At 44.2% G+C, this 26,850-nt stretch overlaps 1 protein-coding gene across 1 annotated transcript in view; it reads left to right on the top strand.

The window, feature by feature from the left end:
- Nucleotides 1-2,245: 2,245 nt before the first annotated feature.
- The window catches only part of CAPG (capping actin protein, gelsolin like), a 30,318-nt gene continuing 5,713 nt past the window's right edge, over nucleotides 2,246-26,850 (top strand). Inside the window, exons 1-5 of the mRNA XM_066586028.1 lie at nucleotides 2,246-2,450; nucleotides 2,703-2,732; nucleotides 8,833-9,002; nucleotides 10,829-10,983; nucleotides 14,647-14,811. Coding sequence (XP_066442125.1) covers nucleotides 2,710-2,732; nucleotides 8,833-9,002; nucleotides 10,829-10,983; nucleotides 14,647-14,811 — 513 coding nt within the window. The 5' untranslated portion in view covers nucleotides 2,246-2,450; nucleotides 2,703-2,709. The remainder of the gene's footprint in view (nucleotides 2,451-2,702; nucleotides 2,733-8,832; nucleotides 9,003-10,828; nucleotides 10,984-14,646; nucleotides 14,812-26,850) is intronic.

The raw sequence follows: 26,850 nt of genomic DNA, 5'->3' as shown, positions 1-26,850 counted from the left end.
CTGACAGACAATTCTGTTTGCTGTATTTGGATTCAACACCCTGATTATAGATAAGGGTGGTTTCACACCTGCACTGGGGATTCAGCTTTCCTGCTCCTTTCGGGAAGCAGGAGAGGAGAATCCGCACGGCCAAACAGTTCTGTCTCTGGACGAAACTGAACAGCATCAGGCAAACCCCATTGACTATAATGGGGTCCATCCACTTTATGCCCAGCTGGCTGGCTTTTAGATGGAAGAAAAAGCGCTGCATGTGCTTGGATACAAGATGTGATACGGGCGGGGAGGGAGGCATACAGGTTCCATATGATATCCTGCGATATGTCACTCCACATTTGCTGTAGCTGAGCCGCCTCTAGATCGTGCAAACCTATAGGCTGGTGAAGTTGGCCTCCCAGATGGTCCCATACATTTTCTATTGGTGATAAATCTGACGACCGGGCAGCCACAGAAGTGTGACAATGTTGTGGGGGCTTCCTGTGACCCCCTTGTGTGTACGGCCGAGCATTATCCTGCTGGAAGCCGCCATGAGAGGAACACATGTGGCTGCAGGATCTCCTGAACATATCGCTGAGCTGTCGTCCCTCATACCACTACTAGGGGTGACCAATTGTTGTATGTGATGGTCCTCAGACCATCACACCAGCAGGGGGCAGTGTGCCGCTCCACAGCAAAGGCAGGATTGAGGCGCTCACCCTGAGGTCTCCAGACCTGAACATGGCCATCAATGCCCAAGCTATACTTGGATTCATCGCTGAATACAACCCGGTTCCACTCCGTTGCAGTCCAGTTTCGTAGTGCACAACACCCCTACAAGTGGAGGTAATGGTGGATGTCAAAGAAAGTGGACATAATGGGCACCGTGAGACCAAATGTTCTTCAGCTAAGTGCCTGAAAAAAACGTTCTGACGGAAACAGGGACCTGTATCGATGGCGCCACCTGTATGTGGATGGCGGTCAATGAAAGAGTGGGAGCTGCGCTGCTGTGAAACGCGGGCATAGAAAGGCATGGACTTTCAATTTCTCCTTCACACTCGTATTGCGTATTCCGCAAGTGGAAGAAAAAACGCGGCATGCTCTATTTTGCCGCGGAATCCATGCTGTTGGCTTCCATTGACGTCAGTGGAGGCATCTGACCCGCAGTCCATGCATAAATAATATTACCTGCATCATCGCTAAGCGACGGCACGGGAAATACAAACAAAGGAGAAAAATGTACTGTGCATGACCGCCTGCGAGTTTCCACGGTCATCTGCAGCAGTGTTCCCCAACTCCAGTCCTCAGGGACCGCCAACAGGTCGTGTTTTCAGGATTTCCTCAGTGTTGCCCAGGTGATGTAATTATCATCAGCGCCTCAGAAATTGCCACAGGTGCTCTTACCATAGGATATCCAGAAAACATGACCTGTTGGTGGTCCCTGAGTACTGGAGTTGGGGACCCCTGATCTGCAGTACAGTTTAATGAGCTCTGCAGGATCACCGGCCGGGCTCACAGCTGGAATCTGCTGCGGGCCTCCTGCCTGTGGAATCCAACCTGTTCATGTGAGCCCGACCTAAGGGATTGCAAGAAATGTTTGTTTAAGCCTTTTCTTTGGGCCAGTAAGTGCTCCTTACTAGTGACAAGGAGTTGGGGTCCGAGGAGCAATAAGGAGAGGCCATGCATCCCCAAGACAAAACGAAGTGTGTGGTGGTGATGGTGATGGGGCACCCCATCCGTGTGCCGTGCGATGTCCGGGAGACCGCACATTGGCATATTCTATTCTTGTACTAGATTCGTACGAAAATAGAACGTGCTGCGATTTTTCCCATCTGCGAGAAAAAAAAAAGTACCAATTGTAAATAATGTGTTGCGTTTTTGCATGAGTTCAGTGCATCTTGTAACGCACAAAACTCGCACGGTTTTCTTGCCGATGTGATTGCACCCTGTAGAATCTTCTCCATAAGGAAAGGAGGCCCCTACGCAGATAGCTTTTGGGGGTTTTGCCCCTCATCAGTACAGGGCAGACTCACATTTGCGCAGGTGCTTTCACGTATCGGGAGTGGATACTAAAGAGAACGATTCAATTTTAATCCACTGCTAGTTTTTGCTTCAAAATTTGCATTAAAATGGCATAAGTAACAGTATTTTCCTTCTCATATCCTATTACCGTCCCCATGAGTTGGGCTCATTGTCTATCTGCAGATACCTAGCAGACTGCATGCTCCGCCCTCTTGCCGCTGGCAGGGGGGGTAGAGGGATTCTGTTACCTGTCAGCCTGGAAGGTAAAAAGTTTCCCTTTGCCTTCCTGTTGTGCTTTGCATGCAGCCTGCGGCTTTCCCTCATGCTCTTGAGTCATACTGTACCCTCCCCATTTCCTACCTCGCAACAAAAAGGCAAAGACAAAAATCAAGCTCTGAAGACGGAACAGGGTGTGGTGAGTGGAGGCTCCGCTGACAAGAGCAAGGAGGAAAGAGGTAAGAGCTAGAGGGACGTAAAAACCTGCCTTTGGGGGGAAATATAGCACCATGCAAGAAACTTTTAAGGGGGTGATCCTTAGAGGGGTATAGTATTCTATGTGCACATACCCTGCGCATGGACACTTGGGGCAAACAAGCCGCTCTGCCCCCCCGGGACTCCAGGACCAGTTTGCAGCAACTAATACAGATATGACATTTTGCAAAAAAAAAAGTTGATAGTTGTTTACTGAACTTTCTCTCTTTTAACAGACTCAAGATGTACGGCGGTCCAAGTGCAAAGTAAGAGCTCAGCCTGCACAAAGTGTGTGTGTGAGACAGTCACCCGATACCTGCAGAGCCACTGATATACAGGTTACCAGGGCATACCTGCTGCAGAGACAAGTAGACAGGTCATGTTGTATTTGCAGGCTCGTCAGACACTTTGGTAGTTCTTTAGATCTTTATGAAAAACGTTTGGTACCGTGTAAGCCAGTAGAGCAAAATGTGATTGTTCCCAGCAAGGGAAACCAAGTAATCTTGTAGATATGATACCTTTTATCCCTTTCCAATCCACTGTCTGACGTCTAAAGACATTCTGATTGAAGGCTGTACAGCTTCCGATGTTGGAAGACGTCCGACAGGGTATTCTTACTGTATATTACTGGTTGCTCTGTTGTCGGGGGGCCTCTCCAGCATGTCCAATACCGCAGTACTGGCTCTCGCCAGCAGGTAGCAGCATTGTATAATGGCAGAAAGAGAAACCCCCCCCCCCCCTAGGAAACCCTGAATCCAAAATTGGATGGCAAAGGGTTAATGGCTAACAAAAAAACATGATGTTATAGCGATCTTTCGAAGCTCCCAGGACTCTTCCTCAGGCATAATGAAATAGATGTATGTGTGTATATATATGCATGCCTCTTCGGATCTATTTCATTATGCCTGAGGAAGAGTCCTGAGTAGGTTCAAAAGCTTGCTGTAACATCATGTATTTTTGTTAGTCATTAAAAGGTATCATATTTACAGGATTACGTGATTTCTCTTGCTGGGAACAATTCAGATCTTTAGAAATGGGCTTGAAAATGCTGTGGTCTCCTCCTTTGTAACGTTAATACAGCCCAACCTTCAGTTTCTAGGCATCGTGGGGAAGAGTTACTAAGGGGTGCTTTTACACAGGACGACTTGTTGGGCGCAGATGTCCGACAAGTCATCCCAGCGATAACTGTTCTTGTGCTTTTACATGAAAACTATCATGGCTAGTGAATGGAGGTGGAGTGGCCGGGGATCGTTTCAGACCGCCACCCTCCATTCACAGTAAGGGTGACTACCCACTACAGTTTTTTTTTTCACTGCGAAATTCGCTGTAAATTGCGATTTTGCGCAATCTCGATTTTAACATTACAAGTCCCATAGACCCCTGCAGAAAAAAACACTGCGAATTTCGCAGTGAAAAAAAAACTGTAGTGGGTAGTCACCCTTAGTTGTCAGTTGTTCATAAGTGATACTGCCTGTTTACGCGGCTGATCCATCATGCAGTTATCTGAAAACTGAACGACAAACAAGATGCAAACTAATTCTTGCTTGTCGTTCAGTCGGGGTATGCCTTTACACTGAACGATAAGGCCGCCTGCAGACGGCCGGGTCGGATACGGCTGCGAGAATTCTCACCTGCGTGACACTCACCTGCTCCCGCGGCCCCGACTCTTTCATGTGCCCCGCTGCCCCGGAGATTTCTCTCACACACCCCCCCCCCCCCCCCCCCCGTTCCCCCATGCTCTCCACCACCGCCCCCCGCCGGCACCTGAATCTTTTCTCACGAGCGGGCAGGTACTCGCTATGGACATTACTCGCTCGAGTATTTGCCCTTAGCGAGTATGCTCGCTCGTCTCTACTGAAAACCTTTGTTTCCTGTCTGGTGGTGTTCAGTGTTCTGTCCGGCTGCATCTGTTACTTAATCTCAGTTCTTTTGGCTTTCCTCCCCTGATTCTTCCGTTCCCCTTACCGCCTGTTTGCTTCCTTTTCACGGTGTAGCTTCATCCTGTCTCTTACCGCAACCAAGATCTTAAATCACATTTCTTCCACTTGCACCCTTCATGTCCCCTCCGATGACTTCACATGTTACTCAATCTGATGATGAAAGGCTTTATAGGACCTAGGAGGAAAGAAGGGAGAGGGAGACATGATGGCAACGTGTATATATGCAAATAATGTCCAGGAGGGAAGTGTCTTATTAGGAACTAAACACTAGAGCAAGGGGGCACACTCTGAGATTAGTGGGGGGACATCAGAAGCAACGGCAGGAAATATTCAGGGGCCGGCGGGGGGGGGGGGGTGTTGGGGAATGGAGGGGAGATCTCTCTCTCCCGCCTGCTCCCCCCCCCCCCCCCACAACTCACCTGTCACCTGCGCCAGCCCCCGAATCTTTAGAGACGAGCGGGGAGATACTCGGCTAAGGCACTACTCGCTCGAGTAATGTGCCTTAGCGAGTATACTCGCTCATCTCTAGAAATGACCTATCATATAAATTACTTTTTTGTAAATGTAATTTTTTAAAGATTTTTTTTTTTTAATTTTGTCACAATCGATATTTAAAAAATAAAATAAAATTCACACTGAGCACAGAGACTAATACTCGTCTGTTATTTCCTGATCTGTAGAGAAATCTTTGTAGCAGTCATCTCACTAACATCACGGACAGAATTACACTGAGACTTAACACCTACCGCATTTCCCAGAAAATAAGCCCTACCCCGATAATAAGTATTACCCTGATTTTCATCACCCCTCCACCCCCCCCCCCCAAAAAAAAAATAAGCCCTAGCTACACTATGTTGAAAAAAACCAAAATGCAATACTCACCTTGCAGCTGGCGTCAGAGTCCCCCGCTTTTGTCTCCCCGGCGGTGTGGCAGGCTGCTGGACCCACAAGGTGTTCTGCTAAAGCTACTATTAATATACCATACAGTAGGCACAATGCTGACAACATATTGTCCAACATATTGGCAAAATTCAATGATGGCACAAAACAGTATAAGATAACAAGGTATAGACACCGCTTCGATCCCCTGCTGGGCAAGTTGCATCTTTTACTAGCGCCACTTTTTGGGGGGTGGAGGCTGGAAGAAAAAAATTCCAGCATTGCTTATTAGGTTTTGTTTTTATGGCGTTTTTACGACAATTTACGACCATGCCAAGTTGAGATTTTTTTTTAATGTATTACTACTTTTGCACGCTGGATTACAAGATCCATTACTTTATTTTTTTATTGACAGAGTTGTAAACGGCCACTCTCACACAAGAGGTTTTTTTTATCACTTATTACTTGCGTTTTTCGTAGCACTAAGGCTCCATGCATTTCAATGGGTCCTCTCACACTGGTGTTTTTGCACTGTGTATTTTCCGCGCACACAATCGCACACAGCATGTCCCAATTTCAGCCTGTATTTCACGCACTGAATCGCCCATTGAAATGAATGGGGTGCATAAAACACAGTAAATACGTAATTGCATGCGTAATGCGGTGTTTTTTTACGCAGGCTACTATGCCACTGGGAGGGCGGGAAAAAAAGTTGTGACCTCATCAGTGTCCTTGCCCGCATGGTTACTGCACAAAAACAGGCAGTGCGAATTCCGGCAAAAACACACAACAACGTATAAAAACGCATTTCTGCACGCAGTAAATTGGTGCGCAAAAAAACCGCAATGTATTTACAAACGCTTGTTAGAGAGTAGTTATTTTTGTGGGACAACTGGTAATTTTCTGTGGAACGATTTTGGGGTGCGGGTGACTTGTAGATTTGTTTTTTAATCTTTCTTTTGGAAGATCGGATGAACAAAAACCAACATTTTGGCATTTTTTTCCTTTTTATCTGTTAAGCAGCATTCACCGTGTGGCATAAATGACGTGTTCACTTCATTCTGTGGGTCAATACAAATTAGGGGTTTCCAAATACAAAAAACTTTTTAAAGCAAAAAACTGAATTTGCATAATCACCTTCCAGGACATAGAGCTTTTTCATGTCCTTTCTTAGAGCTGTCTTGTTAATTCTTATTGGTACCATTTTGGGGTATAGGTGACTTTCGGATTATTTTTTTTTGGGTGTTTTTTTTGGGAAGCAAACTAAAGAAAAATAGCAATTCTGGTATCATTTGTTTTTATCTTTATTCATTAACCATAATATTTTCAGAGTTCAGGTTTTTACGAATGTGGGGATACCTATACGTATTATTTATTTGCTATTTTTTTATGTTTATCTCATGTAACCCGTTAGTGGCAAACCCTGTTTGCGCCTCACTGAAAAACTAATTTCCCAATTTTTTTCATTGTCTCATTCCAGTTGCCTTAACTTTTTCATTTTTCAGTCAACATAGCCATATAAGGGACAAGTTGTATTTTTTAAATGGCATAGTTTTAGGGTACATATAATGTATTGTATAAGTTTTATATATATATATATATGTATATATATATATACATACACACATACACATACACATATTTTTGTTTGTTTTTGAGATTGGGGGAAAAATTAAATTCTGCCACTTGTTTTTTGGATTTAACTTCTACGGTGCTCAGCATGCAGAATAAATCATGTGATATTATTCTCTGGGTCAGCACGATTCTGGCATCGCCAAGTTTATACAGCTTTTATGTTTTGCTTTTTTGTCTACACTACAAACATTTTTTTTTATAATTTGCTTTTATGTTGCTGCACCCCAAGAGCCAGAACATTTTTAGTTTTTTTCCGACGGAGCTCTATGAGGAATTGTTTGTGGGGTAAACTCTAGTCTTTATTTATACCATTATTGGGAGCATATAACATTTTGATTGCTGTTTATTCCATCTTTTTGTAGAAGCAAGATGGACAAAATCTGTAATTCTGGCATGTTTTTTTAAAATCTTTTACAGCATTCACCTTAATTCTGAAGGCCAGTACATTTAGATCAATGCCAAATTAATATAATTTTTTTCGTAACTTTTTTCACACTTTTTTCAAAAAAAAGAAAAAAACCCCTAACATTTATCATTTTTTTTGTCAGTGGTGCTGAGTTGTACTTTTTATTGGTACCATATGTTGATCCATATGACATTTTAATTGCTTTCTCTTCCATTTTTTTGTAAGGTGAGATTTACAAAATTAACTATTTTTTTTCTTCTTTTTTCATGACATGTACCATACTAGTTAAATAATGTACTAACTTTCTTCTCTAAATCATTACACACACAGCCATACCAGATTTGTGATTTTTCTTCTTTTTTTTTTTTACTTGGACGTATTTAACTTACTTATGTCTTAGGGACCTTGAATATTCCCAAATGTAATCATTCCTATTAGAGATGAGTGAGTGTACTTGCTAAGGCAAACTACTCGAGCGAGTAGTGCCTTATGCGAGTACTTGCCCGCTCGTCTCTAAAGATTCGGCTGCTGGCGGGGAGCGTCGGGGGAGAGCAGGGAGGAACGGGGGGGAGATCTCTCTCTCACTCTCTCCCTCTCTCCCCCCTGCTCCTCCCTGCTAACTCCCGCAACTCACTGCTCTCCTCCGCCGGCACCCGAATCTTTAGAGACGAGCGGGCAGGTACTCGAATAAGGCACTACTCGCTCGAGTAGTTTGCCTTAGCGAGTATACTCACTCATCTCTAATTCCTAAACTACACTGCTATACTTTTAGTATAGCAGTGTATTATAAAGTCTATGAGTCTCATAGTCCAGTGTAGCTGGCAGACTCACAGACCATATTCAAGTCTCTGGTTGCTACAGAAAAACCATCAGGACCCCGCAATCACAACATGGGGGTGCGATGGGTGACAGAGGAAGCTCCCTCCCACTGTCAACATTTAGCATGCTGTGGTTATATTACCTGCAGCATGTAAAGAGTTAAACAGCGGCGGTTGCAGGTTTCTACTTATGTAATACAGTGTACTATGCCTAAGGCAGCATGCTATTAGACCCTGCCTAAAGCGGAGTCTAATAGGTTAGGTTACATGGCAGAGATGGAAGCCTTTGTCAGGGATTGCATGAAGGGGTACCAATGGGTGACTGAGGGAGCACTCTTCCCCCGTCAAAGGTTTATAAGCCACGGTTACTATTGACGGCTGCACTAAAGCCCATTAGTGACCACTCTAAAAAGATGTACGGGGAGTCAATAATGGGCCACACCTTTCCATGGACTGTGTCTATTACAGGCAATGGAATTGCAATACCAGTACTGCTGCACATGGACAATCATGGGCGCTGCTCCTGGAAATTAACAGAAGTTTTTTTTTTCTCTCTAGTCCTGGATGTAGACCTTTAGCTTTCTACCATTAATTAAGTTGACTTTTCTTCCAAGCTTTAATACTAGTCTATTCGCTGATGTACCGCATATCTCATATATAGTCTACATTTCTTTTTCCCCAATCATAGGGATCTGAGATTTTCCTCATCAATTTCTGAATCAGGACTCCACATTTTTCGTATTGAAAAGATGAAGTTAATTCCTGTGCCAACGGAGAGCCATGGTGTGTTTCACTCTGGAGACACCTACCTCCTAGTCTTTAACTCACCCGAAGGCAACCACATCTACGTCTGGAATGGTGAGGATTAGGGAGCACGCCGTTCTAAGGGTTTGTTCTTGTGCCCCTTCCAAAGAGCAGAATGCCATATCATAAATGTAACGCAAAGGTCATGAAATTGGTAGTGGTATATTAACGTGAGAAGGAACCAAAAATTAATTTCCTTCTTATTTACTTTTACTATTCTAAAGGGAAATTAACCCCTTCAGCGGCAGGTTTATTATTACCATGTCAGCGAAGCAAGCCCTGGAGATTTTCCTGAGGTAATTCGAAGTGGCAAACGTGTACAGTGGCACAATAACTGTGTCTTGGCCACCATTTCAGCACTAGAGCTGTCCATGGAAATCTTCCAGGGTTTAACTGCATGGTCAGTGCAGCAAGCCCCGGAGATTTTCTGGGCATGCCACTAAAGCACTGCGAAATAAGTTGGCGCCATACAAATAAAGATTATTATTATAAAGGGCTTAATAGGTTAAGATAAGGCTTGAACTGGCCCACAGGGGTCAAGTGATTCCCCTGGCAGGCTCCCTGCCCCCCATCAGAGTGGGGCAATACACTTGCTGCACTCCAAACAGATGGTTCGCATCTCAGCCAGCCCATACATCCATACTAGGTAGTTTATTTATGACACCTAGGCACATTGTAAGCTAGCTATTATCTTCCCTCTCTGGGCTTCACCTTCATGAAGTTGCCATGGGGGCCCCATCACCAGTCATCATGCAGCCTCCACTGCTCTCTGTGGCCTGACGCATGTATGCCTGGCTCACAGAGTGCCTCTAGTCCAAGGCGAGAGCCAGGCAGCAGTCTCTGGAGAGTGCCCCCAGGAGAGAAGCAGTCCAAGGCCAAGTCCAGAAAGCAGGCTACTACAGAAGTGTCGGTCCCCACTCCCACCAGATAAATTAATTTTCCTGTCCCGGCCATCCTTTTTCCTGCAATGGGAAACAACTCCCAGCATGCCCTGACAACTGCAGGCCTTCACGACCTGATGGAAGTCATAGTTTTCCAGATTGTATTCTAGAAGAAACCTTCTTGAGGAGGAGGTCATATGAAAACCACTCAGTTGACATAGTTTTGGATTTGAATTCTTAAGCCGGGAGAGGTGAGTACAATCTGAGTTGTTGCTTTTACCCATGGAGAGTCTATTTACAATAAAATTGTAAACTTGGACAACCCTTTTAATAGTCTTTTTTTGCAGGTAAAACTGCTGTTAATCAGCAAAACGGAACAGATATTAAAAATCAATTTGAAAATTGTGCTGTTTTGCGGTAAAATTGTATGCCCGCACCTGTATAGGATATGCCATAAGTGCCACCTCTGGGATTCTAACCTATCTGGTGAACCAGCATCCATCAATTCCCACCCGCCATGTTCACTATGTATTTCAGTGGAGATGGGCTGCACGCAAATGCAGACACCTCTCTATTGAAGTGTATGGAGAATGTAGCGGCTGAGACTCTGTGAACGGTGATCAGGTGAAATTTGCATGTAGGTGTACAGTGGGCCCCCCGAGTGAATTTTACTGGGGATCCCTGGGCACTCTAGCCCGACATTAATTGAGAAGAGCAATGTCTAGTAGAACAGAAAAACCTATTACTGTTGACTTCAGAGCTGCAGTGCCCCCAATTTTTTGACCAAGGCAAATTTTACAATTCTGTAGTCTGTATAGTCAACCTGTTAAGGCTTTCCTCTTACAGTTCGAATCCATACTTGTATTGTTCATACCCACATGTATAGGGAATACAGATGTTACATATTGGTATCCCCTTAACTTGCCAATCTAAAAGAGGGGCTCAGTTACGGGAGAGGTAAGATGTGTCTTCTCACTTTCTTGTCTTGCTCTATGGCAGGGAATGGAACCTCAGTGGATGAGAGGGCTGCTGGTGCCATCTACAGTTCTCAACTCCACATGCACATGGGTGAAAAACCTACTCAGAACCGTGAGACACAGGGTCTCGAGAGTGCAGAGTTCATGTCTTTTTTTCCAAGGGGAGTCACCTATTTGGTAAGTGAGGTGTACTGAGCAAATCGGTTCATAAGCAGTCTTACCCTGACGTGTTAGATCTGCGAATTGTATGAAATGGTATATTAGTAGTACTGCCCACTAATGCGGGAGGGAGCTGTAATAGTTGTCATTGAACTTTCCTAAAAAAAATTTCACTTGGCTGGTTAGAGACAGGTGTCTTGTTCACGGCTGGTGGAGGCAGGAGCAGAATGCGGGCACAAGGCTCTGTGCAGACTGCTGGTGTACCTGGTGATTTTATAGCTCAGTGGATTTATGTGGCCGGTGGTGAATGTTACATATATTGTGTGTATGTACAGGGGGTGGACAAAAATATGGAAACCCTTTACAAAATGCATGGGATTTTAATCATTAGTACTGAGCTGCCCTTTTGACCCCTGCTTGGCTGAGAGCTTTCCCACCAAATTTGTGATTCACCTCTTTCCCATGTAATAGTTCGAACTTCCAGACTTCAGTAACAAGAAAATGTTGTTTTTGAAAAGTACATTTCTATAACACTGGGTCACAGAAAAAAATGTGTCTGCTACTGGGGTTATCTCACGTGTCCTGTACTAAACCGAGTGTAGAGTCCAAATCTGTAGTTAGATATTGGCAGGGATGTCGGGTTCTGATGTTCTACACTGTGTCATTTGCTATTCATACAGTAGAGAAGCAAATGGCAGCATCAATGGTGTAGCAAAAGAATATAAAGTTTTATTGCTCCATACAGCGGGCAACGTTTCAACTTTAGCAGTCTTTATCAAGCCTGGCTTGATAAAGACTGCTAAAGTTGAAACGTTGCCTGCTGCATGGAGCAATAAAATTTTATATTTTTTTGCTACACCATTGATGCTGCCATTTGCTTCTCTTCTGGACGTATTACACTGGGGACTAAGCATCCGTGGTCCCTTAACCCCTTGAGTGGCAGGTTTCCTACCACCCTGTCGTGCCCACCAGGGCAGGTTTTTTAAAATGGTCTAATCATTGAATTTCAACTAGTTTTGCAGTTGCGTCTCAAGAGCCATAACTTTTTCATTTTTCCATTGACATGGCCATATGAGGGCTTGTTTTTTGCGGGACAAGTTGTGATTTTTTAAACAGGGGGGAGGAAAAAAAGAAATGGGGAAAAAAGAAAAAAAGGGGCCATGTCATTAAGGGGTTAAATAATGTATTAACTTCCTTCTCTGGGTCATTACGACGCATGGATACCACATGTGTGATTGTATTTTTGATTTCTTACAAAGTAAAGGGAGACAAGTGTTTTTTAAATTTTTTTTAATAATTTTTTTACTTTTTTTTTTTTAAATTTAAATTTTTTTTTTTTTTTTGTCCCTTTAGGGGACTTCCACAGGGACCCATCAGGACCTCTGATCACATTCCGGGGGTCCGATGGTGACAGCCCTTTACATGCTGCAGTGACAGCCCTTTACATGCTGCAGTCACGTAGACTGCAGCATGTAAAGGGTTAACACAGCAGAGATCGGAGGTTTTCTCTGATCTCTGCTGTAAGAGCAGGTACCTAGCTGTCCTCTGACAGCCAAGCACCAAGCTCTCCCTGCCACAGAGACCATCGGCTTGCTTCTGACAAGCCGATGGTCTCTATGGCAACCTGTAAACAAACCAGTGCAGGAGATTGCCGACAGATCTGCAATATCTTCTGCTGGTTTTTCAAAGCCCTTGCACTGCTCTGTGTGGGTCTGTGCAGGCAGAGCACACTGTCACAGCTTGTGGCATTGTGCTCTGCAGCTCCCATAGTGATACATAGCCCGGAAATCTTCCGGGCTGTATCGCTATGAGCAGTGGAGCTCGTCCCCGGAAATTTTCCGGGCGTGCCACTCAAGGGGTTAAGTGGCTGTTGCATCACATATCTACCGTGGCCTCTGCACTTTTTTGTGCATACAGAGGTGTGCTGTGGGACTTTCCATTTGCTATTCATAGAGACACGAGAAACTGATTTTATGCTCGTTATCCAGCCTCTGTGCATAACTTCATTGTACTTCAAACCTGAGAGATTACAAAAAGTTGTGTACAAACATATGAATAAAAAGTTCACTTGAGTCCTTACGCAATGCCCATACACGGTTCACAAGGGCTTTAGGCACTGGCTTTTGCGCTTGTGAGCGTTTGTTGTTGACCGCTGCATAAACCAGCAGTAGTCGCCCATCATGTAGGGGTTGAAGTGGCCTTGATATTTTTTTCCACGGTGGAAATGTCCTGCTGGACTCTTTCCCCATGTTCATCACTCACGTCACCCAAAAAATCCAGATGAGAATGTAAGAAATCAGTTTTGAACAACATTCAGCAGCCGAGTTGCTGCTTACAAGTTCAGCATGGTTGTCTGCCCGATGGTTGCCAAGAAAGTTTTGCACATCTAGCAAAAAATGCATCCCAAGTGGAGAGTTCAAGTGTGCTCAGTTTTGGATCTGAATCAGTAGTAGTGGAAAGTGAGATGGGTAGATGCTAGAGATGAGCGAGTATACTCGCTAAGGCACATTACTCGAGTGAGTAGTGCCTTGGCCAAGTATCTCCCCGCTCGTCTCTAAAGATTCATGGGCCGCGGGGGTGACAGGTGAGTTTCAGCGGGGAGCAGGGGGGAGCGTGGGAGAGAGAGATCTCCCCTCCGTTCCTCCCCGCTCCCCCCCCCCCCCGAATCTTTAGAGATGAGCGGGGAGATACTCGGCTAAGGCACTACTCGCTCGAGTAATGTGCCCTAGCGAGTACGCTCGCTCATCTCTAGTAGGGACCCATTTACTGGGAGCAAGTACAACAGGAGGGAGATATCGACTCTTAGATGTTAAATGATCAGTATCTTCTCAAACAACTTGAGCTTAAATGACAGTCAGTGTGATAGCTAGCACAATTGCCATTTAGTTTATTTACCTAAAATGACGTTTTTCTGCTGAAAAATCCATCTAAAGTGCATGCTGCTAGGGGGCTTCCTTCCTCCTAACTTGTTGCACACTGCCTGTTGCGTGATGTTATCGGTTTCTGGAGACAGCAGGATGGGAGAACAGGAAGTGTACGAGGGGGATGAGTGATCCTGTTTATTGAAGTCTATGAGAGCAGAGTGGAGGGGGAGGTGGGAGATATACACAGATGTGCAGTTAGAGCTAAGGGTGAATGATTTACTGCTATTTGGTAACATCTCCACTGTCTCCAACTGTACGCTATCCTACGTGATAGGTTTCTGTTTTACAGACAGAAAGCTGAGTCGTCAGTTCTCTGTGCACAGCATAACATCTAAGACTCCTCCCACCAGTTCTGAAAAAACTGAGAATCAGATATACACACTGCAGAGGGGCACAATGGCTAGAAATAGTGTTATTCCTCGTTTACACACAGCAGCTTATACTGTGAAGGCATCTGAGAAGTTAGGTATGCTGTAATGTGCCAGGTGACTTGTGCCAAGGAATCCAGTTTTAAGTAGTATGATTTTTTTCCCCCCACATTTTCAGTCATTCAAACCTGGGTGCGTTCTATAGCCAGATGCATCTTATAGGCAGGAGAATCCGGCACATGATTGTGTATGATACTCCAATGCCTGTAGGGTCCCATAAAATTTCCAAACGGAACATTGGTAGGATTAGCAATACCAGATTCTAGAATACCAGATTAAAGGAAATTTACTGACTGAGTCCTTTTTTTATCCATTTCTGTATGATTTAGGAAGGAGGAGTTTCTTCAGGTTTTCAGCAAGCACAAAAGGACCAAGCTGCCCCCGCTCATTATCTCTACCATGTGAGAGGACGGAAACATATAAGGGCTGCCGAGACCGACCTGACATGGGAAAGTTTCAATACTGGAGATTGCTTTATTCTGGACACCGGAAAGGTAATGACGATAACTGCATGCAGTGATCATAGTATTCCATGTAATGGACAGGACGTTACGATGATGTTTAAACACTACAATCACAGTAATTCGATAAACCTTTCTGGCAGATGAGACCGATTCCAGTCAGATCTCTAGACTGTTTTACACCAACCGATCCATCTTTTTTGCATAGTGTTAGGGCAGCAGTATGCAGTCCTAAGCTCTCCATCACAACCTGAAGGTTGCAAGTTCAATCGCTGCTTGGTTCAGGTAGCCGGCTCAAGGTTGACTCAGCCTTCCAAGGTCAGTAAAATGAGTACCCAGCTTGCTGGGGGGTAAAAGATGCCTGGGAAAGGCAATGGCAAACCATCCTGCAAAAACAGTCTGCCAAGAAAACGTCACGATGTGACATCACCCGAGGGGTCGGTCATGAGTTGGTGCTTGTACCAGGGGACTTTACCTTACCTACCAGTGAAATGAATGAGATTATTCTCAGAAAGCACAATAGTCCTGATGTATTAACATGTCTCTCTGACCTAATAACTATGTAATATAATGTTTGGCGACTTTATTTTTTTTTTTAAAGGAACGTTTATTTAGTCAAAATAGATACATATACAAAAACAGCGGACACCAAAGAGAATGCACATCTTGTTGATACATCACAGTATATGAGAATTGAGAGAAAAAGAGGACAAAAGTAAAAACACTAAGTGTCTAGCATATTTGTGTGCATTTCTCATAAAACATAGTATTTGGCTGTTCATTTTCGCATTTATTTATCAACTGCTCATAATAAAACAAACCCAAACTAGGTTAGGGCTCCAAGCCTCGGAGTCCCAAAATATCAGGAGAGAAAGAAGGAGAAGAAAAAGAGAACGGGAGGACCCCCGACCCCCAACCCCCCAGGTCAAAATAAACAAAGGGACATAAAAAAGATTAGAGAGAACACCCCCCCCCCCCAGAAAGAATTTTAACCCTCCCCCCTTAATCCCTTAAACAACAAACCTGCACGACTCTTAAAGAAAAAAAAAAAAAGGATTAGCCTAAACAGTAGATCGGTTCAAGCGGGTGTACCTTATTTTATCCCTTGTTTGGCGACTTTATTACAGACACCCATCTAGTAGCACGTTGGACCTACTTTGACCTTTAGAACCACAGCAGTTTATTGTGGTGCCCATCTATAGCCATCATAGAACCTTCAGGCTGTGCCAAGAAAGTTTCCCAACACCATTACTGCACCTCCACTAGCTGGAAATGTTGACGGCTGACAGGAAGGGTTCGTCAATTTATGTTGCTTGCACCTAATTCTAACCTTCCATCAGCATGGTGCAACAGACATCTGCATTCATCTGAGCAGGTGACGATTTTTCACTGCTCAGTGATCCAATTTTTGCTCACTTTTACCTACTGAAGACTTATATTTCTGTTTCACTTAGGCTAGGGCTACTCTGCAATATTGGCCACACAGACATCGCACAACCAAAGATCACTGTGTAGTAGTGCAACATTGCATTGGCATTAAACACAATGGAGTCGCAATGCAAGTCGCAGGTTCCTGTGATGTTGCAGCTGCAAAACATTCAACCAGATAAAAAAAATTTTGAGGCCGCGGCTAACTGCAACTTTCCCTCTGACTGCATAGAGTTCAATGGCGATGAGGTGCTGCAATGCTACAGAGCGATGTCTGTTCATGCAACCCTTTTCATGGCCAAAATCGCTGAGTAGCCCCTGGTTTTAGAAAGCAGTGGCCCTCCAACTGATTGTTTGCTATTATAGGCTATGTTAAGGAAAGTTGAGTTGTGCATTGAGACACATTAGTTGAATCACTAGTGGGTTTTTAAAAAATTCTTTATTTATAGGTTTTCCATATAAAACTGCAATTCAACATTTACTGAGTACAAAAACAAAATATATGTGTACATACATCTTTAACCCTTTCCAATCCAATGTCAGGCCTGCCCCGACATCATAATTTACCTCCACAGCTCCGATGTCGGGGCAGGCCCGACACTGCAGTGCGGGAGTGCATCTGCACCCAATCATCAGACACATCGGGTGCAGATGCACTCCTGCACTGGTCCTCATTGAGGACCCCCGAGGAGAAGGCAGAAAGGGTGTTTAACCATTTCTGCCTTCTCCTTTACACATTACATAGCGCTCAATTAGCGCTATGTAATGCATAGATTCCGGCCGGCGATCATGTGACCGCCGGTGTTAGCTGACCCCTGGCGGTCACATGAATGCCGATCCTGGAGCCTGCACTGTGGGAGGACCTGCTTACCTGATCGGTGTTTTCCGCATTCTCCTTCTGTCTCCCGGCCCAGCGATCATGTGACCGCCAGGTGCCACCTGACCCCAGCGGCCACATGATCGCCGAGCCGGGAGGGAGAAGACGCCGGACAGGTAAGCAAGTCTCTCCACGGTGCAGTGAACACCTGCACCCTCCTGAACTCTGTCAGTTCAGGAGGGTGCAGGGAAAATGTATTTTTTCTCACCCATTCTCCCCAGCTCCAATTTATTTGGAGCTGGGGCGAATGGGTGAGAAAAAATAAATGGATTGGAAAGGGTTAACATTCCAAAATATCAGTCACAATATGGGACCAGGTAGGTCCGGACAGTGTACCTTAACTTGCAACACGGGTAAGGAAAGGGAACATAGACGGTTTGAGGGGGAGGGAAAAGCAACAAGACAAAGACTGACAAGACAAAAAAAAAGGGGGGGAGGGGGGAGAAGAACAAATACAGGTCCCTATGTTCCGTAAGAGAAGGCATATAAGGCGTGGAAGTGAGGGAATTAATAACTGGCTGAAAACCCCTGTTGGGGAAGCTACCTAGTGATCTGTCCAGAAAGATTCTTATAGTCAGAGTTTTGGAACTCCAGCCAATGATGCCACGTTTTGGCAAATTGTTCATGAGCGTCTTTGAATGATGCTGTGAGCTCTTCCATCTCTCTGATGGATCACTAGTGTTGTATTCAGTTGCAGTTTGCTTGACTGTGCACTACTCCTTCATCAGAATTATTATTGACAGTTTCTTTTGACCCCTTTCATTGACCAAGTTGTTCATATCCAGAGGACCTACTTTTGCTGGACATTTTTTTTTTCGATAGGACCATTCCCCGTATAAGGTGTAGCTAAAATCTCATTGACCCTGGTTGCCCCCCCTCATCTCCCCTTGCCACCTCAACTACGCCTTATGGCTACCAACTGTGGTCCAATCAAGAATTTGCCGCTCAGAAGTTTAAACAAAAACACTTTCTCAGGGTGCATTCAGACCACCGTATATCGGCTCGGTTTTCACACCGAGCCGATATACGATGTCCTTGTCTGCAGAGGGGGGAGGATGGAAGAGCCAGGAGCAGGAACTGAGCTCCCACCCCCTCTCTGCACTATTTGCAATGAAAGGAGGCTGGGTGGGGGCGGGGCTAAGTTCTGTGAATTAGCCCCGCCCCATCCAGCTGTCAGCATAATTTCTGCGTACAGCACCAATCGGGCCCACCCCAATGTCCCGCTGTCGACGGTAAAGAAGAAAACACCACACACTGAAGTCTGGTATAGCTCCTCACATGGGAAAAAACAACTGTGCACTTTATTACAGATTACATGGGATCTTATACCCTTTGGTCTCATCACTAGGAATGGGTGATGGGCTCATTGGCTCAAATTCACCACATAACCATATATGGGAAGTCCGGATTTCCGGCCTGAGACAGTGAAAGTTATATACGTAGTTGAACAGTCGTTATCTAGATATGGCGCTTCTGGGAAAACAGCCAAGTACGCGGCCTTTGTCCGATTCTTCTTTGCTGTGTTTAAAATACATTTTGTCTTCGCCTTGCAAGGCCTTTGGAATATCTGGTATAAGGCGAAGTATTAAGTTTTTCATAGAGTTAGTACATATGAGAATAAAGTTAGTATACATATAAAAAGAAAGGCACATAACTATATCTATATAAATGTATATATTCCAGTGTTTTCTTTTCTACCTACAAGGATATATATGTATCCTTCTCACAGCCTCTCACTGAAAATAGTGCAGAGGGGCGGAGAGGAGGCAGAGAGGGGGCTGGAGCTCAGTTCCTGCTCCCGGCTCTTCCAGCCTCCCCCCTGCAGAGAGGGAACCCGTATATCGGCTGGGCATGAAAACCCAGCCGATATACGGTGGTCTGAATGCAGCCTCAGTGATACAAAATATATATTGTGAATATTATTTAAAAAATGAAACGTGCATTACCAACACACTGGATATGCCCTACACATGCACCATTCACACTGTGCACATATGTTACATCACGTCACTGTCCATTACCAAACATTGGAGACCCATTGCTAACATAGATGGACTTTTAGTCCAATAGCACAACAATGTACTGCCTGTTCCTGGGTCTAGCTACTGTTGGGTCCTTGGTTGTGGGCCTATGCATACTGAATTACCATCCTCATTGCTGGCCTTAGTTCTGTACAACCCGGGCTGTTGCACAGAGCACTGGCTGCAAGCTTGTAGGGAGACAACAGCAGATTTGAGATGAGGGCAATCGCTCCCTTAGGTTCGTCTGCCCTGATGATCTTCTGACTGTGTTAAGTTCCTCAGCATCTTGTGGAGCTGCACAAATCATCCACATCCTGGTTCTTTCCTTGGACAGTCAGGAGGAGGCTATAATAATGTAGTATGTTAGACTGAAAAACAACACCTATCCATCCAGTTCAGCCTATTACCCCCCCAATGTTGATCCAGAGGAAGGCAAAAAGAAAAAAAAAAACCCAATGAGGTAGAGGCCAATTTTCATCATTTAAAAAGAAACAAAAATTCCTTCCTGACTCCAATCTGGCAATCAGAATAATCCCTGGATCACCGCCCCTTCTGGATTAATCAGTGATAGGACATCCAGGCCCGTTATACTCTTTTATCGAGTTCCCCATCACCACGTCCTCTGGCAGAGAGTTCCATAGTCTCACTGCTCTTACAGTAAAGAACTGCCTTCTATGTCGGTGCAGAAACCTTCTTTCCTCTTGATGTAGAGGATGCCCCTTCTTACAGTGCTGGCTATAAATAGATGATGGGAGAGATCTCTGTACTGACCCCTGATATATCATACATAGTTATTAGCACGCCCCCTTCTTACACTCCTGGATATAAACAGATGATGGGAGATATCTCTGTACTGACCCCTGATATATTTATACATAGTTATTAGGTCACTTCTCAGTCATCTTTTTTTTTAACTAAATAACCCCAAATTTGATAATTTCTGGGTATTGTAGTCCATTTATTACTTTAGTTGCCACTCAAGCTCTGATATGTCCTTATTGAGTAGTGGTGCCAAAAACTGTCCACAATATTCCATTTGTGTTCTGACCAGTGACTTGTAAAGAGGAAGAACAAGGTTCTCGTTATGCGCCTCTAAACTTCCTTTGATTCATCCCATGACTTTACTTCCTTTGGCAGCAGCTGCCTGACACTGGTTGCTCCAGTTAAGCTAACAGTAAAACCCCTAAGTCCTTTTCCATGTCAGTGTTTCCCAGTCGTTTCCCATTTAGTGTGTAATGCTGACACGTATTTCCCTGCCCATGTGCAGAACCTTAGATTTATCAGTGTTAAAACTAATTTGCCATTTTCCTGCCCTCAATTTATCCAGATCCATTTGCAGCTGCATTCTGTCTTCTTATGTTTATTACTTTACATAGTTTTGTATCATCTGTAAATAATGCTATTTTACGGTGCAATCTATGTACTGCGTCATTATTAAATATATAAGATTAGAGCCCAATACTGCCCCCTGTGATACCCCACTAGTAATAGTGCCCTGTCCAATCCTGCCCCTTGTGGTACCCCACTAGTAATGGTTACCTGTCCAATACTGCCGCCTATAGTACCCCACTAGTAACTGTGACCCAGAGTATGTACCATTTATAACCCCCCTCTGCTTTCTATCACTGACCAGTTACTTACCCACTTACACACATTCTCGCCCAGACCAAGCAATCTCACTTTATAGACCAAACTTTTATGCAGCACAGTATAAAACGTGTTGGAAACTTCAGATACCCAAGATCCAATGACTCTCCCTGGTCCAGTCTAGAACCTACCTCCTCGTAGAAGTTGATCAGGTTGGTTTGACATATCAGACAATACACTGGAGAAAAAAAGTATTTAATATTTGCTTTCTCATCAGCCTCTACAATTTCTCTTACATTATTTATTAAAGGGCCAACCCTTTCAGTATTAACCTTTTTTTACTATTTACATAGCTAAAGACCAGTGAAGGGTTAGTTTGTCAATAAGTCTCTGTCTCCAACTTTGCTGCTTTTTTACATTTTTTTCCCTTATAGGTTTTTAGTGCTTCTTCGCTGCCTTCTTGTTTTAATAGTTTAAACACTTTATTTTTGCTGTTTTATTGCTCACTTTCCATCTTTAGGCTGAGTGTCCACGGGCAGGACGGAAGATCAGGAGTGATATTCCGCCGCGGGGGAGCACTAATGTCACTGCGATTTTCCACGATGAACCTATCTTAATGATAGGTTCATCACAGCGGATCCCGGCACGCCGCGATTTATAGATGCGAGTGATTTTTCCGCTCGTATACATTGGGCTGTGCTTTCCGTAGTCATCCTATGGAAAGCGTGTCATGCGTGCTCCGCGTGCGATTTATTGCCACGGATCACGTTCTGACAAGTCCCCCGTGGACCCTCTGCCTTATTAAGTTGGTTTTCTCCTACTGCTAAGGCTTTTATTACTGTAAGGTATGAATCTCTCACAGTAAGTAATTTAAAGTTTTTAAACCTTTCCCATTTATTGTTTGCACTCTTATGTTTGAGGACCTTATCCCTATCGATAAAGTTTAGGGCATCTCTGAGCTGATAGAACTTGGCCTTCCTAAAGTTTAGCATTTTGTAGCTCTCTGATAAATCAACCAATTGAAAGACAAGTGGAATTTTAATATATTCTAGCCACTATTTCCCAGCTGCCCTCATGTTATTCTGTTAGGTCTTTTGGTTAATATTAAGTCCAAAATAGCAATCCCTCTACTTGGGTCCTGTACAACATGGGTAAGGTAATTATCTTTAGTCATTGACAGAAACTTGTTCCTTTATGAGATCCAAGGGTTTCGGCTTTCCAATTTATATCAATTACCTCATTGTGATTTGCTGCTTCATCTATTTGCTTCAGTAAGATATTCAGTAGCTTCTGTTATATTTGGTGGCCTACAGAAAACCCCTATGAGGATTTTATTGTTTTTCCCTCCATGTATTTCCACCCATAGAGCCTCCACAGGTTCATCTCCCTCCCAGATATCTTGCCCTAGTATAGGCTTTAAACAGGATTTTACATAAAGACAAACCCCTCCCTCTTTCCATTTTTTATGATCCTTTCTGAACAGACCCTGTAAGTTCACTGCCTAATCACAGCTTTCATCCAACCAGGTCTCTGTTATTCCCACTATGTCATAATTTTCCTTAGACGTTATGACTTCCAATTCGTCAACCTTATTGGTCAGACTTCTAGCATTAGTCACCATATGGTTTAGAAGGTTTTGGTTATTCTTTTTTTATTTTAAGTGTATCTTTATTAGCTATTCTGCTAGTTCTCACTCTACTAACCCCTCTCACTGCTTCACCCCATTTCCATTAGTCCCAGGTCACTGTCAACACTGTCTACCCCTCAATCTCTGTAAATGTTCCCCCCTCCCCCCCAATTTCTTTTTTTTTTTTTTTTTTTAATTAAAGTATTTTTTATTAAACTTTTTCACCTTTTGCATATTTTAAAACATTTTTTTTTTAACAAATCTTTGGTTTCCCCTCCCTCCCTCCCCCTCTCACCCACCCCCTTCCCCTCACCCCCCTCCCTCCCCCATCCCCCCTAAGATCTCTCTCTCAACGTTCTGTTCTTTGGGTAAACTGTCTCTGAATGAACACAGTGTTGTGTCGTAAACAATAATAACAGTTCTTGTAACGTATATTTGTTTTCTTCTTTGGTCTTCGTGTTGCTTATCTTCTTGCTGTTTTCTTTTATTGATTCAGGGTTAGATTTTTTGTTGCATTCGAGGGGGGGGGGTCATATTTCTTTTGCCCGTTGCCCGGTCTCTCTCTCTCCAATCCCTCCTTTCTTAACTTTTCCCTATTACTCCTTACCACTTTATTTTATTGTATATCGAGTCTGTAATTTGTTCTACATTTCCCAATAAACTTTATATATATCCATTACATACGTTGTTATGTCTTAGTAAATCCCCGGTTTACTGGTGCCTCCCCACACGGCTCACCACTCCCTATGTATTTGATCCAACATTACTGCTCTGGGCGTGTATCCATCTCAGCCATATGTCCTGATATTTTTGACTGGTCTTACGCTTAGTGTAAATACTCCTTTCCCACGGTAAAATTTGGTTGACCTTATTTTTGAATTCTCCCAGCGTGGATGGTTCTCCCCCCCAATTTCTAGTTTAAACACTCCTTTAAACATCTTCTCCCCCCTCCCCATCGAGATGCAGCCTGTCTTTATGGTAGAACCTGTAACTGACAGCAAAGTCAGCCCAGTTCTCCAGGAACCCAAATTCCTCCTTCCTACACCAACTCTTGAGTCACTTGTTTACCTCACTACCCTCCTGCTAACTTTCTGATGTGGCTTGTAGTGCAGGTAGTATTTCGAAAATACTACTTTAGAGTTCCCTGCCCTAAATTTACATCCTAGCTCCCTGAAATTGTTAAGGACCTTTCACCTACCTCTAACTTTGTTATGGGTGCCAATGTGTACCATGACCGCTGTGTTCTCACCAGCCCCTCCCAGCAATCTGTCAACCCAACCCATGATGTGTTGAACTCCACCGTCAGGAAGACAACACACCATTCGATGATCCCAGTCTTTGTGGCAGATTGCCATGTCTGTCTCAATAATTGAGTCCCTCATTACCAGGACCTGTCTAGCCTGCCTTGGCAATCTTCCTTCTACCCCTTCTTCTAACTGTCACCCAGCTAGCTGCCTGCTCATCCTGCTCTCCCATACTACCCTCCTCCCCCACATCTACCCCGGCAAGTGCAGCTCCGTGAGCAGCAAACTCCTTTCCATGTCAATCGATCTCAGTGTTGTGCATTTGGATCCAGGATCGGAGCTTCAAAATACACAACGCGCTTGCATCTCATAGAGCAGTATGCACCCTTGAGGGTCGTTTAAGAACTACATGCATTGCACAAAATGTACACTGGACGGCATTATCAATCATGGAGCGCATTCTAAATAGGGATCGTACAGATTAGATGAAAATATATATGCAAAAATTGAAATACATAAGAAGTAGAGTTGAGCGAACATACTCTGCTGAGCTTGATGCTCGTTCGAGTATTAGCGTACTCGATGGTGCTCATTACTCGAACGAGCATGCCGTGTTCGACCCCGCCCACGTTTTTGGCTTCTCCCCATAGTGACATGCCTGTTTTGGCCCCTCCCCACCGCGACGCACGTCAATGGCAAATTTTGAGGGAGAGGGGAGGGAGAGAGAGGGAGCACGATCCAAGAAAGAAAAAAAAAAACAAAAAAAACTGAACTCGGCGACCCACATACAAAAATGCTCGAGTCTCCCATTGTAGTCAATGGGGTTCGTTACTCGAGTAGAGCTCTCTAATTTTACGAAAAGCTCGACTTGAATAAAGCGGACCCGAGCATTTGGGTGCTTGCTCATCTCTAAAAAGCAGTAATTAAATAGAAATGACTCTTCCAAAGTCCCTGAATCCAAAGTCACTAATCTCAAGTCACGTGCTTAGGAAGCAGCACACTTAGGGCCCATTTACACTGAAAGATGATCGCTCAAACTACAGTTTGAGTGACAGTTTTGAGTAATCATCTTTGCATAACTCTAAGTAGCTAATTAACTACTCAAGAGTTAATACATGCGGAGCGGGATGACGCAGCGATTCCTAAGAGAACAATGCAGCTGGTTTGCATATGCAAAAACCAGCATTGTTCTCCGCACTTTCAGCTGGTGTCCCGCTGAAAACTGCCAGCGGGATACCAGCTGAGAGAATCTTATCAGCGCTGCTGACTGAGATATCAGCCTGCACCTCTGATAAGAGTCATCGCTCATTTCTAGAAAACTAGAAGTGAGCAATGAATGAACAGTGCAGGATGGGCGGGCATTTAGATGGAACGATTATCGCTGAAAAGACGGCTTTTGAGCGAATTTTGAGCTATAATCGTTGTGTCTAAATGGGCCTTTAGAATACAGAAAAAAGTTTGGTACCGTGTCAGCCAGTAGAGCAAAATGTGATTGTTCTCAGCAAGAGAACTAAAGCCATATGGAAAGATACACTCACCAATTCCACTTATCCCCAGTTACACACTTAGGCCTCATGTCCACGGGCAAAATATGATTTTAAATCCGCAGCGGATCACCCGCATGCGGATCCGCACCCCATAGGGATGCATTGACCACCCGCGGGTAGATAAATACCCGCGGATGGTCAATAAAAGGGAATTTAAAAAAAAAAATGGAGCATGAAAAAAAAGTGACATGCTCCATTTTCGTGCGGGTCTCCCACGCGGACGGCTCCCACAGGCTTCTATTGAAGCCTATGGAAGCCGTCCGGATCTGCAGGAGACCTACAATAAGAATAACTTACCCGCAGCGGACCGGGCAGGTCTTCTCTTCTTCACGGCCGGATCTTTTTCTTAGGCCCGGCGAATGTGCTAAATTCCTAAAGAGGCCACTATTACCTTATGAGAGTTACAAAGAAGGCACTATGACTTTGTTGGGGGTACTATTACCTTATGGAACACAAGGGGAACTAGTTTCCTGTGGAAACACTAACTGTGGGGCATAAGAGGGTTCAAAAGGGTCAGTAAATGGCTAAAGAGCTACTGAAAAGAAATACACTGCAGGAGCAATAAATGACAGATGGGCACAGAAGTGCCTCCCTAATGCCTCTTTTATGATTGAGTGGCTTTTTAATCCCTATCAATTTCACATGAATGATCCACGCTTATTGTCTATGCCAGGAAAAACGCCCAATGTGAATGCTAAGTGTAACTCCAAGACAAAAGATTTCTTCCAGCACTCAAATATTAAACTTGACTTATTTCAAGTTCCTTAAAGCATCATGTAGCAGCAGACAAAAAACAAACACTTTTACTCGCACTGGGCTCTTAAGCCCCATTTACACACAAAGATGATTGCTCAAAAGACAGTTTGAGGGATCATTTTGCATAAACTACTATTGGGCACTAATGCCTAGTAGTAGCTTATTAGCTTTATTTGCATTTAAATGAAGCTGCCTTCACTGTATGCAGATAACAGGTGGTCTGTTATCTGCATGCAGCTCCATTGTTCTCCAAAGGGACAGCAGCTGAAAACAATGTCATCAGCGCTCCCACAGAGAATCATAGTGTGTGGTCCCTGCTATCCTCTGTTGTGCAAAAAATTATGTGGCATGCTCTATCTTCCTGCGTAAAGGCCCATTTAGACACAACGATTATTGCTCAAAAGATGTCTTGAGTGACTTTTGAGCGATAATCGTTGTGTCATTTACAGCGCAAGATGATCGCTTAAACATTGAGCAATGACCTTGCGCTCCAGCTGTTCCCCGCTCAGAGCGCTCGGCGGTATAAACAGGTGGGCCCCAGGATGGCCCCGCTTGTCTTCTGCATACAGTTATACACCCTAGCGCTCCGTACTGGGTATGGAGAACAGAGACAGCTCTGTTCTTCATACCCAGTCTATCAGGGAGCGGGATACAGCTGAAGCAATAGTATCAGCTGTATCCTGCTGTGAATCCTCGATAACACTCATCGTTGTCTTTCAGCACGCTGAAAGACAACGATGAGTGACGGGAAAACGAAAACTGCACGATGTCAGTGCAGTTACGCACAACGATTATCGCTCAAAAGACGGCTGTCATTTGGAAGTCAGGAAGCTAATTGGCCATTTCAATGCTGAGAGCATCTTTTTGCAATTTTTTAGTGTGAGCAAAAAATATAGTAAAAACGCAGTTGCGCACACATATGCGATGCTTGTAGATATGCAGGGCAAATATGTATACACTGATGTGAATCTGGCCTGACTGTATG

The sequence above is a fragment of the Eleutherodactylus coqui genome, chromosome 13, assembly GCF_035609145.1.
Source record: "Eleutherodactylus coqui strain aEleCoq1 chromosome 13, aEleCoq1.hap1, whole genome shotgun sequence".
NCBI classification, from domain to species: Eukaryota; Metazoa; Chordata; class Amphibia; order Anura; family Eleutherodactylidae; genus Eleutherodactylus; species Eleutherodactylus coqui.
Note: the sequence above shows the minus strand (reverse complement) of the source record. Positions and strands in the feature narration are given on the sequence as shown.